This window comes from Ursus maritimus, unplaced genomic scaffold, assembly GCF_017311325.1.
Source record: "Ursus maritimus isolate PB19 unplaced genomic scaffold, ASM1731132v1 scaffold_1, whole genome shotgun sequence".
Lineage (NCBI taxonomy): Eukaryota > Metazoa > Chordata > Mammalia > Carnivora > Ursidae > Ursus > Ursus maritimus.
The window spans coordinates 43,461,440-43,480,748 of NW_024423343.1; the positions used below are offsets into that span (position 1 = coordinate 43,461,440).

At 35.1% G+C, this 19,309-nt stretch overlaps 1 protein-coding gene across 3 annotated transcripts in view; it reads right to left on the bottom strand.

The window, feature by feature from the left end:
• PMS1 (PMS1 homolog 1, mismatch repair system component) overlaps positions 1–19,309 on the bottom strand; it is an 87,236-nt gene that overhangs the window by 53,790 nt on the left and 14,137 nt on the right. For all 3 annotated transcript variants that reach the window (XM_008687260.2, XM_040642913.1, XM_008687261.2), the window contains 2 exons: positions 18,298–18,480; positions 8,138–8,240 (listed from right to left, as the gene is read on the bottom strand). In XM_008687260.2, coding sequence (XP_008685482.1) covers positions 8,138–8,240; positions 18,298–18,480 — 286 coding nt within the window. The remainder of the gene's footprint in view (positions 1–8,137; positions 8,241–18,297; positions 18,481–19,309) is intronic.

The window sequence follows — 19,309 nt, forward strand, 5'->3', positions numbered from 1 at the left end:
GAGGCAAAATTACCTTCGGTTAAGAATCACTGATTTACTACATAGCAACTAGCATTTTTTAAAAAAGGTAAAATAAAATAAAGTCTTGAATAAACAAGAACAGGAAATAGAGTGCATCACACATTATAAGTGTATATACTATATCAAGAATTTTTTGCTTTGATTAGATTTGTATGAACTAGGTTGCTATTAAAATGTATTTCTCATTGTGAGGGAAAGTCAGAAAGGCTAGAAGTTGCTGCAATAGGTCAATCTTTGACCTACTGCTCATAACAAAGGGCAAAAACACATGGATGGCAAACACGAGGGAAATATAAGACTTAGAAACCCAAGCATAAAATCAGAGGAGTTCCAGGAAGAAAAAAACAAACAAATGGAGAATCAATAAATAAACATAAGAAAATTTTCTTGAGTTAAAGTCTTGGGTGCAGACTTCAAGAGCTTACTACAAGTAGGAATACACACATACACATATATATAAAGATACCGCATTTCACCTGGAAATCCTACATTTTAAAGGTAAGGAAAAAATTTTACAAACTTTCAGGGAGAATAATTTCCTTATGAGGAAAGACTAGCATCAAATTTTTTAACTGTAAAACCAGAAGACAATCTACAGACGACTGAGGGGTAATCAAGAAACCTACTACACCCACTTGAGCTAGGTACAAGGCAAAATGAAGACATTTTTGAACTTGCAAGAATATTACCCAAGTACATTTAATGTACTTGGAGGATAAACACTGGCTAGATGAGAATTACACCAAAACAGAAGTTTCATGACAAAAGAAGATGAGAAAATAAACTTGGTGAGCAAAGACTCTAAGCCAAACATAAGATGGCAATGTGGCTGGAACATGCAATGCAACGGTTAAATAGGGATTACTGAAACAAAAGATAATGTAGGAGAGAGCCTAACAGGAGCATGGAACTCACTGTTTTAAACTATTAATAATAATACTGGATAACTGGAGTAAAGGGGTTGGGAATAAAGAGGGCTAAAGCTTATAGCTATATAACCTTGACTGTGGCTATCTCCTTTCCTACCAATGTCCTTCCCTCTGCTCTGTCCTCCAACACATCATACTTGTTTCCACCTCAGAGCTTTTGCCCATGTTCTTTGCCCTACCCTTTGCATGGCTAACTCTTTTATCAATCATCAGATCTCAACCTAAGTATCACTCCTTTAAAGGATCCACCCTGAATGCCCTATCAAAGACTGGTTCTCCCAAACAGAAACCATGTTTTATTTCTTCCTAGAAATTATCAATATTTGAAAAAACTTGTGTCTGCCTCCCCTCTTAGAATACAAGAAGCATGAGAGCAAGTGACTGTCTACCATGTTTGACATAACATTCCCAGCACCTCAATGACTAATAACTTGTAGGCATGTAACAAAAAATTTTTGAATAAACAAATGAATAGAAATGCATGCATAGAAATGAATGCATAGAAGAAACAAAGACAAATAGGGTAGTAAGAATAAACTTCATATTTGTTTGGATTGTTTCCTTAGTTATAAGGGACACATGGTATTTTTGTAATTTTTGAAAGGGAATTCACTAAAAGAAAAAAATCCAAAATGTTACGGAAAAAAATCATGCGCAAAAAACCCAAAGGAAAAGCTGTATTTCTATTTTGCTCACATGTGATGTTTTTCTTTTTCTTTTCTCTTGATCAGGTATTTCATCGGCATATTACATAACTGACAATTTAATTAAAAACAATATTTTTTTTGCTTTCCTCCGTTTTTATGTAGGGTATTTCACAAATAAAACTAAAGTCCTTGGATCCCCACTTGTAACACTGTGGTGCTACTATTCTCTGCCTTAGTTAAGTAAAAAGGCCACTGCCAAGTTTTGAGGTGAAGTTGACAGAGAGCAAGGAGTGCACACAGCCCAACAATCAAAACAAGCATGCACTCTGCCTCCCTGCTAAATAGAGCACACACTTACAGCAGAATTTATATCAGATTCTATAATCAGAGACCTTCTATGCCTTTTTCTCATTTCACTCTATGTTCTGCCTAGATATTTCCTTCACTCCCACAGCTTCAACTACCACCTATATGCCAATGACTCTTTTGATCAAAGTTTTAAGAAACACCACAGTTTTATAAATCTCTGAAAAAGAAGAACATTGCCAATTAAATCATGATATACAATGCCTTGACAACAGTCCTGTGCAACACATGAATTAGCCTAGTCACACCAGCCTCTCACTGCTTAGACATTACATTTAGCTATCCCCACAGATACGGCAATTTCCTCTGGTGTGTTTAATTTCAATTGAAGCATGTGATAGCAATCCTTTTGTACTTAACCCAGCTTTTTTCACTTGTGTCTAATGTCTCCTTTTTAGAACTCATAAAGGATTTGTTTTTGCAAGAAAATATTTCTGAAACTGTTGTTTATTCCTGCAATCAACACATGAATTACCAATTAATACACAAAATTTCCTGTCCAAAAAGGATCTGGGGAGGCCATTAATTATAAGCCACAACCTGTTTTCAGAGATGTCAAAATGTGACAAAACATGCATCTTAGAACTAAGATATATTATCTGAGACCTACGGCGTTCAAGTTACATATAAATGCTTATTCAATATCATCACATGGATGTCCCAAAGCCACCTCAAACCAACCACATCCAGACCTGAACTCACTATTTTCCTCCATGAGTCTGATACTTGTACCTATTCTCTTTCTCATATAACATTGACATCCAACAGTTTGCAAAGGCAGATATTCTAGCTTTAACTGATTCTTCCCTCTACCTCTTACTGCATATGTCTTCTAGGCCTACCTATTCTATCCTAAAAATCTCTCTCAGATCTATGTCAAGTCCCGGGGTGCCTGGGTGGCTCAGTCATTAAGCATCTGCCTTCGGCTCAGGGCGTGATCCCAGGGTCCTGGAATCGAGCCCTGCATCAGGCTCTCTCCTCCACTGGAAGCCTGCTTCTTCCTCTCCCACTCCCCCTGCTTGTGTTCCCTCTCTCGCTGGCTGTCTCTCTGTCAGATAAAGAAATAAAATCTTAAAAAAAAAAAAAATCTATGTCAACTCCCTTTCCTTCCTTCAAAACTTAGTTCAAGATGACACTTCTTATAATAAGATATAATTTATGGTATTATAATGTTCTGCTAGTTAATTTTGTAAATAACATATTTGCCCTCTACCTAAAAAGTTTCAGTGGCTCACTGTTGGTTATAAGAAAAGGTATAAACTTTTACTTTCGGTTCTAGAAATTGCACTTGGTTCTTTCTTAGAGTTCCATTTCTCTACTGAAATTCTCCACCTTTTTACCAATTTTGACCATCTTTTCCTCTAAATTCTCTAACATAGTTATTTTAAGTTCTTGTCTGCTAATTCATACATCTAGGTCATGTTTGTGTTTACTTATGTCATTTTTTTCTCTTGATTTTAGGTTCCATTTTCCTTATGTTTCTCAGTATTTTTGTTTTTGCCAGACATTGCTTACAAAAGAAAAATAAATACTTAAGTAGATAATATTTTCCCCCAGAGAAGGCACTTCATTTCCTCTGTCAAGCAGCTAGAGTGACAAGAGGATCTCTTCAATATAATTAGGAATGTAACTGGGTTGGAGCTGAGCTATCCCTTTATTTAGCTCTAGTTCACTTTCAGTTTCAAATGTCTTAAGGATGGAGGGGGTAGAGCTCAGGGGTAGAGCATTTGACTGCAAATGTCCTAAGGATGGAATCAGGTCTTCTCCTCTAGCAAGGCTTTGGGATCTAAGCACTGCAAGACATTAAGATCTTTGTTTCTTTTAGCTCAATCCCAATTTTCTTTATCACTGCTTACTCAGCAAAAGTCCTGATGAGATTTGGCATCTGGGGTGAACCAGCTTTGTGTTTGGGGATCCCATCCTCCAATGTGTCATGTCAGCTCACATGTGGCTATTAAAAGTTCAGCGGGTTTCTTCTAGGTCCATAAAAGATCCTTTATCCACAACGGAGACCACCTATGCCTCCAGACTCAGTTAATGCTCTCAGAGATGCAAGTAGCTGCCAGTCTCTTCTTGTCTAGGAAGGGTTATCTTTCTCTTGAACTTAGTTCATTTAACTTCCTTCCCCACCCCCTGCCCCCAAGTTTTCATTTAAATTCCAGTTAGTTAACATAGAGTGTAATATTAGTTTAAGGTGTTAGATTTAGTGATTCATCACTTACATACAAAACCCAGTGCTTACCACAACACACGCCCTCTTTAATACCCACCATGTATTTAACCCAACCACCCACCTACCTCCCTTCCAGCAACCCTCAGTTTGTTCTGTATAGTTAAAGAGTTTCTTTTACAGTTTGCCTCTCCTTTTTTCCCCCTCTGTGTTCATCTGTTTTGTTTCTTAAATTCCATATGAGTGAATCATACGGTATTTGTCTACTTTGTGACATAGTTCTTCAATGGGTTTTAAAAAAATACAAGTTTTTAAAAGTATGTGCTCTTTCATCATTCCTCTCTTGCTGCAAGGTTAAACTCCCACCCCTTCTTACCTACCATCTTCAAACTCAAATGATAACTTTTCTGAAAGATTCCCTAACCTTCCTCTAGGCAACTGGTGGCTTCTATTTGCTGTCATTCCTTATTCAGTCATCTGTGTTCTCCACTACTCTGTCAGTTCCTTTAATTCATCTGTGTTCTCTACAGGCTGTGACAAATATAATGGCATATATTGTAGCTGTGGACAGACAGATGGTGAGAAGGCAGGCAGGCAAAAATCAGTAAAGCAGAATATAAATGTGTTTATGAAAAGAAAAGATACCTGTTGGCTTTTAAATATGTTATACATGAAAGATCACACTATAATTAATCCATATATTGAAAAATTATTGCTTCAGCAGTTAAAAATGTTCTCTTAGAGCAAACTGAGAATTACCAATAAGCCAAGATTATATATGTTTGAATAAAATTTAATGATGGTAAACTTTGCTGATTCTACATAAAAGGTGTATCCTTAAAAAAAGTACCAAGTAATATTGGCCAATAGGGAAGAGGCCCTAGTACTATCATATTTTACAAGAGAACTGCTCACCTCTCTAACTTTAGCACATTCTACAAACACCAGAATTAAATTGCAGTCCTATAGTATGGCTCCCTGTTATATTTTTACATAACCCTATGTTATGCCATTTATAAGGGCAGCTATTTATATTCCTAATGTAAAGAGGTACGGTTGCTTGAATGTTTCAAACTTTTCTTAAACTATTTAATGAGTAATGTTTCATTCTCCAGATGAAAAAATCTTCCAATACATGCACAATCATACCTAGCAGGGATTTACAAAGTACATGATGCTCTACTCTAATAACAGGGTAAGGAAAGGAACTACCCTGATTACTTTAAATATACTACTTTTGATATCTGAGAAATTCCTAAGGCAGAAGTACGAGAAGGTGTTAAAAGAACTTGTCCAGGAGGGTATATCAATTTAGAAGCTTATACTGATTAGGGTAAAGGAAATAGAAGTGATGACACAAAGAAGATAGGATTAAAACAAATAATTTAGTAAGTTACTGGTAAAATAATTTAAAAGCTGGGGATTTATTTTTACATTTGTTAATTTTTTTAATTTCTTAAAATAGAAGTGAACAGAAGGGTAATTTAAAATGACATACTATTAAACACATATATCATTTTAAATGGTTGAATTAATCCATAAAACAAATACCTACACCCAGAAAAACCAGAACTGGAATCTCCAGGCAACTATTTTTAAACATTTTAAATATGTTTTTTTAAAGGGGTAACAAATTTTCCAATGCCTAAAAAAGATTTTGCTGTAAGCTGTCCCTGCATCTACAGTTAGGCTGTCTACAGGTGTCATTATCTGATCTATCGGATGACATGAGGAGTAACTGCTATGACAAGGATGTTCACACCACTGCAGAAATTAATCTACAAGAACCCTAAATGCACATGTATTAATTAAGATGGTTGTACTGTAGTTTTATCTTACACAGAAAATATTTAAATGGAAGTTGAATGACAGCTGGTGCTGAAATGTGAGTCTGAGTCAATCACTCAAAAACTATCAGCACTGGGCAATATAAACGTAAAAGTCTTTTTGAAAGTGTTTGCAGATTTCTGTAAAATGTCCATCTACAGCAATTTGAAACTAAGAGCTTGATTTTTTGTTGCTTTCCTAGCCAATCAACTATAATTAGGAGATAAAAATGAATCATGAAAGGCAATTACTAGATTCACAACTAATCGCCTTCCAAGTACATTGTTTCTTAAGAAGAATATGCAAAAGAAAATAAGGATCATTTCTTGACTGCAGAAATTCTTTAATATGCATACCTAGTAGTCTCAGTGAAGTAGAAGACTTAGCAAAAAAAGAAAAATCAATCAGCAAATGGGCAAAGATCAGAGGGATTCCATATTAAGTATTGTTATTTCATAGTTCCCATGGAGATGAAAGTATGAGAAGAATGAGTGATGCAGAGCAACAGGCCATCCACATTAGATTGGCTACTGCTAAGACAAAAATAAATACATTAAGTTTTAAAAGGTGACTAGATTACTTCAAAGTACTGTACTGGATAGCCACCCAAATATCTCCTAATGGTTTCTTAATTTGAACTCCTAAAAACTGGAGTCAAGAGAATTTCTAGAAAGGGACCATACTAAAAAAACAAAAACAAAAAACCCTTCTCTTTCCTAACCTTCAATACATAAAAAGAATCACAGTCTATTATTTTTAACTAAAATGTGTACAATATTATTATACATCAAATTAAACAGCTACTAAACGAGCTCATTTACCTGAATAAATGAGAAAAAAAGTGTATTTGCTTAAGAGTTCCTACTACTCTTTCCTTTGTGTGGATATAAAAATATTACTCTTAATAAGCAGGAATAATCAGTAACTAATTTGAAGATTTATAAAATAATAGAAAAAGTGAATTTGGTATCAGTACTAAGATATAAAGAAAAAATATATATACATTTTTTTAGATTTTATTTGTTTGAGAGAGAGAGAAAGCATGAGTGGAAGGGGGCAGAGGAAGAGGGAAGAAGCAGGCTCTCTGCTGAACAGGGATTCCCAATGTGGGGCTTGATCCCAAGACCCTGAGACCATAACCTGATATGAAGGCAGATGCTTAACCAACTGAGCAACCCAGGTGCCCCACAAGAAAATATATTTCAATGAAAAAAGATCGTAATCATTAAAAAAATAAATCCAATAATTCAATATTAAAATTGAAAGAAAAAGCTACAGAAAAAACATAGTACTTTAAATAAATTATAAGGGACACAAAATTAAAAAACGAATTTATGATACAAATTGGAAGAGAAGGGCAAACAGCAAGAAAAAAACACAGGTCCCATTCAGATCAAATAATTCTTTTGAACATAACTCTAAAGAGGTCATATCTTCAACATTTTTTCAACTTTAAACGTTCCATTACCAGAAGTTAGCAATATGAAAAAAATTAAGGGAGATACACGAAACTCAAGCCTGAAGAGATTTTCTTTTTCCTTGTAAGTGAATAGAGGAACTTAAAAACATAAGATGTCAATTAAAATGTAATAAAAATACGTACGTGTATAAAACACTAAAGAAATGTATTACAAATAGCAACAATAATTAATACATTTATTTGCTTCCAATAATACAGAAAGAGGAAGTAGATAAGGGTATTAGATGAAACAACATTAGCAATGGGTGGATGACTGTTGAAATTGAGTGATGGGTACACTATTCTATTTACTTGCATATACATTTGAAGTTTTCCATAAATATATTTTAATTATTTATTAATCACAGTATCTTGATGGTATGGTTTATTACCATGATTACCAAATCAATAATGTTTTAGGCATTTCAATAAAATATCATCCTTCACATATAAAGAAAACACTAATGATCCAATAATAGTAAAACTGTTCTTACAGTTTTACAGTAGGGTGACTAATCCATATTTTTGTCCTAAGGCTTTTACACAGTTCCTCTTGAGAACAATTTTAAGTATGTAAGAGATTGGTGACTAAAGTAAGGAAGTAAACTAGCCTTTATAAAGTCCAAACCTCAAGTAGCACATTTGAATTTAGGGAATAACAATTTTTTAAAAAAATAAATAAGACAGGAAAGGCAAAGATACAAAGCTACTCTCTCACCTTGACCAAGATGTGAAGGTTTCTGAGAAATTATGTGGCCGTTGCCATCCAAAACATACTGGGTGCTAAAATTATCAGAAGCTGTCCTTGTAGTAATTAAAACCTGGAATATAAAAAAAAAGCCACTAATAAAATTATTATTTTAGATACTGCAGTAGACTCATTATCAAATCAGATTTAAAATAATTATACATTTACTTAAAATTGAAAAAAGTTTTACTTGTTAAGCTCTTATGACCACTTCTCTTGTAATATTCCCTTAGAGTTATACTAATAATAGGCTACCTTGTATTTTTTTTAGGCAAATTACTGATCTTTGAGTATTTAACTTTAATTAAAATACTCATACACAAATCAGTATATCTAAGATGGCTGTTTGTATTTTGTAACTTACATCTGTAAAATCAAATATTTTGACTGCATTAGGGAAACTTGATTTTTAAAAGACAATTCCCATAAATTTGTTGGTAATGTGAAAAATACTTCTGTAAAATGATCATTCCCTCCTTTTTATATTCTGTATAAAACTATACTTCTTTCAAGCTAATGGTTAAAACTAATAAAAAATATAAATCATACACATATATATTTATGGACAATTTTTTCTTAAAACCAAGCTTTGAACTATTTAAATGTAAATTTTCTATTAATTGAAAAACACTTTAGCATTAAGGCATGTATGGTATAAGAAAGGATTTCACTGACCATGAAAATATTCCCTAAGATGTTAGGGACAGAGATATAAATTTAAGAATATCTGCATTCAGGGTGCCTGGGTGGCTCAGTCGGTTAAGCATCTGCCTTCAGCTCAGGTCCTGATCCTAGGGTTCTGATTTCTAGCCCAGTGGCAGGCTTCCTGCTCAGCGGGAAGTCTGACTGTCCCTCTCCTTCAGCCCCTCCCCCCGGCTTGTGCTTTTTCTTGGTATGTCTCTCAAATAAATCTTTAAAAAGAAAAGAATAAGAATGTCTGCATTCTTTTGAGCTAGCCTCACCCTCGGCTTTTTGTTTACCTATTTTCTGAGATTAGTGGGAGTGTCTAACAATAGTAAACATTCCACTGTCAATAAATACCAAAGGTGGAGAGTGGGGGATGCTCTGGGAAAGCACAGTGGATTCTGAAAAAGGTAGCCACAATATTTTGTGAGCAATGATGACGCAAAATTGGAGAAATCTTTCTTGGCCATTCTTGGACTCAGCAGAGCTATGTAGTTTAGGAAGAAGCCACAAAGATCCAGCTCCACTGCTGGAACTCACCTAGATCCGCTTGGATCTACACTGGATTTGATGGTTCTGCCACCCTGTTCTAACCACGCACTGATTTACAGTAGGCCATATGGCTACAGAACATATGGGTACTATGCAGGAAATAGCAGAGTCATCCCAAAAATAGCTTCTCTAGCTCACAATACTAGTAGAATCTATTAGAATCTCTCTGAGGGTAATGTCCATCAAATCCTTATCAGGGGCACTGCCTCAAGCTGCCATTTCTATAATAACTGTTCTTTAAACAAGCTGCACCTAACACAAAGTTGTGAGCTTCTGTATAATCTTAAGTGATTTTTCTACTTCTTCCAAAAATACATTCTGTGGTTCAAAAGTTGTATAATTTTAAAAGTTTTCCTGATAACTAATCTTAATCTTCCCTGCTACATCCCAACTCTATTCCATCCAGTAATGAATTTTTCTAATAAAGTTTAAAACAAAGAATTTCTTTCCTATCTCTAGTTTAATTACTCTATGATTGTCCCTTTAAAAAATAATTCTACATTTAACCAACCACTTCTCAAAAATGCCAAGGTCAACTGAATTCTATTTCTATTCTCTAAAGAGCTAGCCACCTAGCCTAAGTTGGTATCACAGAGCAAAAGTAGCCCTGGAACTCTGAGTTCTAGTACTAACTATGCCAGTGGCTTGTTAGATGGCCCTAAATAAATAATTACTCTATCACCTTTAAGGGGAAGGCAATGATAAGATGAAGATGATGCTAGTACTTTACAAGGCTATGTGGGTATTTGTTTTAACTACTTTTAAAGCATTTTATAGTTATTAACTTGTTCATCCTTTAAACGTATTAGTTAATAGTAAATATACTCCAACCTGTATGAATAAAATGATGTGCTAAAAAAAGCAAAATAGGACCCTAGTGGTCACACTGTAATATTTGTATTAAAGTAAAAAAATAGAATACAATATTATTTTCCAATGTTAAATTCTTTTAAAATTAGAATGTGTAGGGTGCTATGAAAATTTATTTCGATAGGAAATGCTCTGCAATTCACTGTGAAAGACAGTGAAGGATAACACACAAGCATGTTTCACAAATTCATGAAATACAATGTGTTCCTCAGAGGAAGGAATTGTATTTCAAGAGTTTATTTCATCATATGACCCTGTGTCCTGGGCAGGAAACCTTTTTTTGGACTAGGCACAAGCTTAGAATGTGTTAGCTCTGCAACAGATATGTGTTAACATATCTGAACCTGTAGTAACTCCACCATTAGATGCATCTCTAACATTACAAATTATTACTTGTCTTCTTACTAGAGACATTAATGAACTGCGGCATAACGAATCTAGTGGTGTCAAGAGAAGAACTAAAGATTTATTTTAAGAATTTTAAAAAGAGCTTATTTTAAAAGGTAAAGTTTTAGAAGTTCTCAGAAAACCTTACAGATTATATTAGCTATTAGTTATTAAAAACTGACTTTTCAGTCCAGTAATTGAGTTTCAAGGAATTATAATACTAATACAAAGTTAAATTACACAAAAGCATTTAAACTTTAAATAAGCATAATTTTTCTCAATGTTTTAGATAAAACTAGAATTTAAAACTTATGTCCTATTAACTCATGCAAAAAAAAAAAAAAGACCCTCTCCTGGCAAAAATTTATTTAAGATAATTATGTTAAAGTTTTGTTTTTATTTTTTTGCTGAATTTTGGATGAATACTTTGGCACAGAAACGGGAGTCTGAAAACTAAGATAAATCGTCTTCATGATCCAGGTGAAATATCAGTTTTGCCTGGATCACTGAAATGCTTTTTTTCTTTCTGCGTGTGAGTATGCCTGCCTGTGCATAGTTGTACACTAATATAGAGCTTTGACGTCAGAACCTTCTCCCGGATAATTCACTGTGGGAGACTAACAACAGGGAAATCTTGGCTCTCGGCTTTTCTCCTTTCAACAGAGTTGTATTACCTACAAGGAGGCTGCATTTAGAAAGCAGGATACCCCGCTGCTTCAAAAATTCCTGAGCCTATTCTAATTAAAGCTCTACCACCATGGCTTTAAAGAACATAGGATGTACCCTACAGTATGGAACAGGAGGGAGAAAACATCAAAATGATACTAGGGGCTTCCTCCTATCTTTTTACAGCTATGGGGGCCCACAATTAAGGAAGTCCCAACTTTCATAGTCAAAACAGAATGACATAGCTTTTCAGTCTGCCCCCTTTAAGCCATGGAGGTTTAATGAAATGAACCTACAAGAAATAGTGCAGAGGATCATAGCGGAAGGGAGAGAAAACTGAATGGAAGAAATCAGAGAGGGAGACACACCACAAGAGACTCTTGACTCTGGGAAACAAACTAAAGATTGTGGAAAGGTAGGTCAGTGGGGGGGATGGGGTAACGGGGGGATGGGCATTAAGGAGGGCACATGATATGATGAGCCCTTGTTGTTATATACAACTAATAAATCACTGAACACTACATCTGAAACTAATGATGTTGGCTAACTGAATTTAAATTAAAAAAAAAAGAACCTACATATCATGTTACCTCATCAAAAAATTATGTATAATGAACTTGATAGACCATAATAATACTCAACACATTGTCACCACTTAAAAAAAACGGATGAATGAATCAATAAACATGAGTTCTATGCAGAGGATGGCTGGCACCTCTTAATTCTTCAGAGGGAAAAACAAAAAATAATGAATTTATGCTACAGAATAAAGACCGTTTGTGAGAAAATAGAAGGAATTTATCTAGGAATGTCTTAGAAAGGATTTCCCCAAAATGTTGAGCCATCTGCATAAACTCTGAAAAGTAAGGTGAAATACTGCTTGCCAACAAGGAAATGAACAAGTCTGATGATATTATCAACTTTATGAGAAAGATACATACTACTTTTCATATTCAAGTCCAGAGTGAAAATAACTGTCACCTGTATGGCACATGACTGTATTCAAAATACCTATGTATTATTTCATTTGACCCTCAAATCATGATTATCCTCAATGATTCTCAGAAAAGTTAACCTGCTTTATGCCTTTGGCCAAGTCTCTTACTCAAACACTTGGTACTGAGAATTAGGGTTCTAACTCTTTGCTCAGTGTTTGTTCTGATTTTAAGAAAACAAAACTGTTCAGTATTTCTCCTAAAACTGAGGTGTAACTTAGCCTCCATTTAAAACCCAGGTCAAAAAACTTATGAGTTTCTTGGGGCGCCTGGGTAGCACAGTTGTTAGGCGGCTGCCTTCGGCTCAGGGCGTGATCCCGGCGTTCTGGGATCGAGCCCCACATCAGGCTCCTCCACTGGGAGCCTGCCTCTTCCTCTCCCACTCCCCCTGCTTGTGTTCCCTCTCTCGCTGGCTGTCTCTCTGTCAAATAAATAAACAAAATCTTTATTAAAAAAAAAAAACATGAGTTTCTTAAACATTTGTTTGGAAGCGAAAAAGATCATTTTTAATACAATGTATATAAAAATCAACCCAAAAAGAAATAAAATCTTTTATTACATATTTTATTATCTGATAGGAACAATATCTACGAAGTCTTCAAAAAATTTTTATAAAAAGGTCAAACAGAATTTTCAAAAATATCTCTAGCTCATTCCAGTCAGTATGCTTGGTAATCAGAACCAGGAATTTAACATTGGAGAAAACAAATACCTCCAAATTATTGCTGTACAAACAACAATAAATTTTAAGAGAAGTTATGCCTGATGATATGATTTTAAAGAAAACCCTATCAATAAATCTGTGATACATTCATCATAAATTAGGGAAGCAGTAATTCCACTTTTAAATACCAACAGGATATTCTGTGGGTATAAAAACAATGTTTTACTCCTTTGTACTGGTTTAATTCTAAGACTGGAAGTCATTTTAAAATTGACAAATTAGGAAAACTACCCATTCTTTTAAGTATATCAATAAAGAATATAGAATTAGATAGGTTTTAAATTCCTCCAGCCAATTTTGCTAAAAGCCTACTTAATTTTTCTTTTCTAACTAAAATTAACATCTTTAAAATAATCTAATAAAAATAATTCCAACAATCAGAATTTTGGGTGATGGCTCTTTAATAGTGTGACAAAACTATATTCCAGTTACATATCATCAATCTACTGAGCCTGAGATGATTTACATCTATATGACTTTAAAATTACCTGCATCAGTTAGTCTGGTGGATAAAATAACCAAACCACTAATTTTTATTATGTAACTGTAACCTCTGCCCAAAGATTTTCAAAATAAATTGGAGCCTTTAAAATAAATATGCAACTTCTATATATGAAATTTCAGTTCTGAGTGAAGAATATTCATTAAATTTAAAAAGTGAACCTTTCTCCCCAAAAAGCACTCATTAATCACAATAATAATTCCTCAATAACAATTTTTTTAAATCTAATTGACCTGAACAAGTGTATTATTACTTTCTGTATTTCTGAAATACTATTCAGAATCCTCCCACATAAGTTTCAACTTGACTATTCCTTGATATCAACTATTGAGCTTACAGCTGCAGGCCTGAGTATAAGGTATTTTTAAACTAATAAATACCTCTCTAACCATACCAGTAAGAAGGCAGCATGACCTACTGTGGAAAACTCAGTACTGGGAGACACGATATTGGAACTAATTCTTGGCTTTGCCATGGACACATTATATGTCCCTAAATAGGTCACAATTTTCATTTTCCATTTACTGCCCTGTGCACAGTTCTTCTAAAGTAAACTACTTAGCACAGCACACTGCATACAACAGACAATTAAACAGTAGCTGACTGATTATTAGACTATGTTTCAAAGTTGGAGTAAGAAGACCAGGCATTTGGCTTCACAAGACCTAAGTTTCTTCATCAGTAATATGAGGAGACAGAACCATAGAAGACCTACAATTCAGGGTGGCTTACCCATAACACAGATTGAGAGGGAGACTAGTGAACAGGATGTTCACTGGGGGTGCTCCCGAGATGATCACTTGGGAGGGCAGGGCAGAAAGAGAAGTGGGGCTCTGCAGTCACAAACAAGGACTTGGCTGACTCAGGGGGTCACTGTGGACCAGAGATAGCATGGCAGAGTTGTTCTGAATTGGAATAGAACATTTATAATTCCTCATTAGTCGGTCATTGGATGTAGGTTGCCCTGTTCAGCTGAGGTAAGGGCAATCTCCCAGGACAGACTCAGCTTTGGGCATTCAGTTGCCGATACTTGGCAGCTAGGGGAATGAGTACTCAGTCCTGATGGGGGGGATCTGGAAGTGAACTACTACCAGGATCCCTTCCTGTTCTAGATTTTTTGATGATGCTTTAGCTTTCAGAAACAATCAAACCCAAATCATCATAAAATCTGTGACAAAATAATACATATTGTAAGATTTCACTTAGATCAAGTTTAAGAACAGGTAGTCTACATTGATAGAGGTCAGAATAGCTGTTACCTATTGGGAGAGAGCATGACAGAACCTTCAGGGGTGCTGATCATGATATATATCTTGACCTTGAGTACACATATGTAAAATATACACACATGTATCTATGTGTGGTTTTTCCCAAAGATTTACGAGAAAAGAGATTACAAAAAATGCTGTTAATATTTTGTAAGATAAACACTTGACATTACAATGTGTAAACTGAATATAATTTTTAAAAAGTTTACAGCCTCAGATTATTCTGGTAGTTTGACAATTCCTTTATTCTTCCTGCAATTCTGATAAACAAATTATTTTAAGTATTTATAGTCAAGGCATTCAAATGCCTCAAAAATGAAACAAAAAACAAAATGATAAACTTGGATTATCAAGTGGGCTTAAGTAATCAAATAGAGAAAAAAAATAGAGTACCACTGAACAGAGACTTGCAAAACTGCCATTTAAAATCAGAACTACAGTAAAGATTTGGAGAAATCATATGGCTTATTACCATGTATTTTAAGACTAAGTATAGTGCTGCCACCTAGTAGACAAAGCTGATAATAACCAATTTCAGTTCTGAAAGGTTATATACATCTTATAGAAAATACAGAAATGCCTTTTTGTTTGCTTATTCATTTGTGGGGGGTTTTTTCCCCTTAGATTCCACCTCTGAGTGAAAGGAGATACTGGCATCCAATTAGGGACTGAATAAGTCATGGAGCATAAGAGGCACAGCATAAGAAATATAATCAATGACACTGTAATAGTGATATATCAAGACATGTTAGCTACAGCTGTGGTGAACATAGCATAATGTATGAACTTGTCAAATCACTATGTTGTGTATCTGAAACCAGGGTGGCAACTACACTAAAATAAAAAAATTTTTGAAAACCCAGAAATGCTAAATTATATATTTATTCAACAATACCCTGCCAAAATATACCTTAAAGACCACCAAGTTTGGACAACAGCTAAAAAAAAATCAAATAATTATGTTCTCAAATAAATTACATGATTTCTGGGGCACCTGTATGGCTCAGTTGGTTAAGTCTTTGGGCCTTCGGCTCAGGTCATGATCCCAGAGTCCTGGGATTGAGCCCTGAGCCGGGCTCCCTGTGCAGCTGGAAGTCTGCTTCTGCTTGCCACTCTGCCTGCTTGTGCTTTCTCTCTCTCTATCAAATAAGTAAATAAAATCTTTACAAAAAAATAAATTACATGATTTCTAAAATAGCTACCAAGAGCTCAAACAATAGTATGTGCTAGTACTGGGAGTTTCAGAGGTTCCCTGGTACAAAACTGAACCCATTTAAAAAACAAACACTTTCTACAAGATCCCATGGCTGTAGGTTCCCAGACACGCTCTCTAGGGAGAAAGATGGGCAAAGCCCAGTTAGCTCTACCCTCTACTTGCTCTTCCCTAAAATCTATTCGGAGACTCAGTGAACTCTAAATAAAGCAAGTGTTGCGACAGATAGGGAAGCAGAGAGTATGCAAGATTTTGGATAGAGGTTTTAAGCAGAATGCACGTAAGGACAAGGGCTTTCCTCCTTTAGCAATGTCTGAACATCTGGATTCTTCTTTTTATTTATTTATCTGAAAGAGCGAGCGTACGCAAGTGCATACATACACAGAGGCACGCTGGGGACAGGGCCAGGGCTGGGGAAAGGGAGAGAAAATCTGAAGCAGACTCCTGGCTCAGCACCGAGCCTGACAAACCCCAGGCTCCATCTCACAACAGCCAGAGCACAATCTGAGCTGAAACCAAGAGTTGGACGCTTAACCAACTGAGCCACCCAGGCACCCCTGAACATCTGGATTCTAACACACAAGGTCTACCTAGTCTACCTCTGTACTAGAACAGCAAACTCTCCCACTTTAAACTCCACCTCCTCCCCCACCCACAATTTTTCTTTGTTACTTAGGCATCACCTTACAGAACTCCAAAAGAGAAAAGTGAATACCCAGCAGGCACTCTTTTCACAAAAAAATGGAGAAAACCTACACTAAGCCAGAACTCTAAGGGCAGAAGGAAAGAGGGAAGACCAAAATAAGCATGGAGATTATATGACTGCTGCGGAGACTAGGTTACTAAACAGATGTCCAAAAAATGGATGAAAAGAAAGCAACGATATCTTGTGTACGTGCCACTTTTCTAAAACAGGAGGTAAAGTTCTATCATTTCATTGTACCTGAGCATCCTCATCCAAATATGGTCAACCAGCAAATGCAGGGATACACAGCCAGTAGGCACACAGCGTACACAGATACTATTACACTATAAAACAGCACCTAATACACAGAATAATATAGTACAGCACAAAGAAACTAGGGCACAGTAGTGTGATCTAACATAAATGAGACACATGGAAATGAACAGATCAAGGTTCTAGACAGGCTCTGTCACAAACTAGTTATGAAACCTAGTGCGGAGGCAGTGAAGTATAATTGGTACTATGCAAACAAGTTGGTCAGGCACTGAACTGAGGGGTTTATAAACATTGAAGGCACCTAACCAGGGTCAGGAGAGCAAAGTTCTGGGATTCAATCTGCCTCTGACTGGCTATGGTTTAGAACAAGTCAATTCACATCTCTAGAGCCCAATCTATCTGTATTGACTCGAATGGTATTTCCAAAGTGGGTTCCACAGCACTGTAACAAAAAAGTGATATGCTTATCAATAAAAGGGTTTCATAGTCAAGTACATGCAGCAAAATGTAACTACTATCAACCACCAACCTTAGAGATTCACAATGCACTTCAGTATAGTACTATCTCTGAGAAGAGCTTATAATTGATATGTTTAATTTTATTTAATATGTTTTTTCCCCAAGCCAATGGGTCACCAAACTATTTTTTCCTTTTATAAATATTAACATTGTAAAACACACTTTGCCATTCCTCAAAAAATCAGACAGAATTACCATATAATCCAGCAATTCCACTTCTGGGTATATACGCAAAAGAAGCAAAAGCAGGGACTTCAATAGACACGTGCACGCCCACATTCACAGCATTATTCATGATGGCCAAGAGGTGGAAACATCCCAAATGTCCATCAACAGATAAAAGGATAAATAAAACATGACTTATACATACTAGAAGATCATTCAGCCTTAAGAAGGAAAAAAATTCTGATACATGTTACATGTATATGCCTTGAAGACATTTTGCTAAATGAAATAAGCCTGACACAAAAGGACAAATCTTGTATGACTCCGTTAGTCAAATTCAGAGACAGAAAATACAACAGTGGTTACAAGGGATTGGAGGTGGGGAAGGATAATGGGGACTTACCATTTAACGGGTACAAAGTTTCAGCTTGAAATGATGAATAAATTCTGGAGACGGATAACTATGTGCACTTAAAGCCACTGAATTGTACACTTAAAAATGGTTTAAATGATAAATTTTATCAAAAAATCCACACTCTTTGCCAAAAACTGGGTTCATTTTCTCTTAATGCTACCATTCTGTGATTACGAAATCACTAAAAAAGTCAATATGAATTTTCTTACCTCAGCTACACAACAAATTGATCCCAAGGCTTCTCCACGAAAACCGTAAGTTGTCAAATTTTCAAGATCTTCATGACTACCTATTTTTGAAGTATAGTATTTTATTGCCATTACAGGTGTATCAATGGCTTTGATACCCTCACCATTGTCTCGCACCTCAATTTTATCAAATCCATAGTTCTCCTATAAAAAGAGAATATTTTTAGTATATAAAGACAGTAAAGTGTTGTTTGTTAGAAACAGGAGCACAAGAGAAACAATGGTGTAATTTATTTTTTATGGAATCTTAATTATAAGAAAGAGTTCAATTAATTAATTCTTAATTCTATTAATTCTTAACTATGGTACAATGGGCAATTGTTTTCCCTGGACTCAGATTCAACTGTAAAAAAAGGAAGTCAGTCTAATCTTTACGGTTCCCTTGAATTGTTTCAGCATCACGGATCCTTGTGTTTAAATTTACACTTAAACTTGACTAAGAAAATTCTACTAAATTATATATACTTTTGCATATATAATCTCTCAAAAAAACCAAAACAGAGTACTATCACCATCAAAAACAGCACCTGGTTCTACCCACCAAGAGTCTAGAAATTTGCATTATTCATCCTGATTTTTAATACTTTCTCCCCTTAACAACTTACTGCTTCCCTAAGAATTTTAAATATTTACTATATTATGACTTTCTAAAGTTCTTTTTGCAAACAGAGAGCAGAAAAATGCTAATACACAAATTTGGCAATCTCTGTGAGGTCTTTATCTGAAAAATGAGGGCAAAAAAAACCCCAAACTCAATTCATAGCTTAGTATTTGTAATCTAATACTAGTATGCACACATAAAAAAAACAAAATCTAAATTAATATAGAGATCTTCCTACAATTACAATGACTCTAGTATTTAAAAATAATACATCATTTATAATAACCTAAATTTATATAATTCTGTATGTGTCAGTACTTTTTAGGTCAATTAGATATATAAGGTATTGAAGGAAAACGTTACTTAAGATTT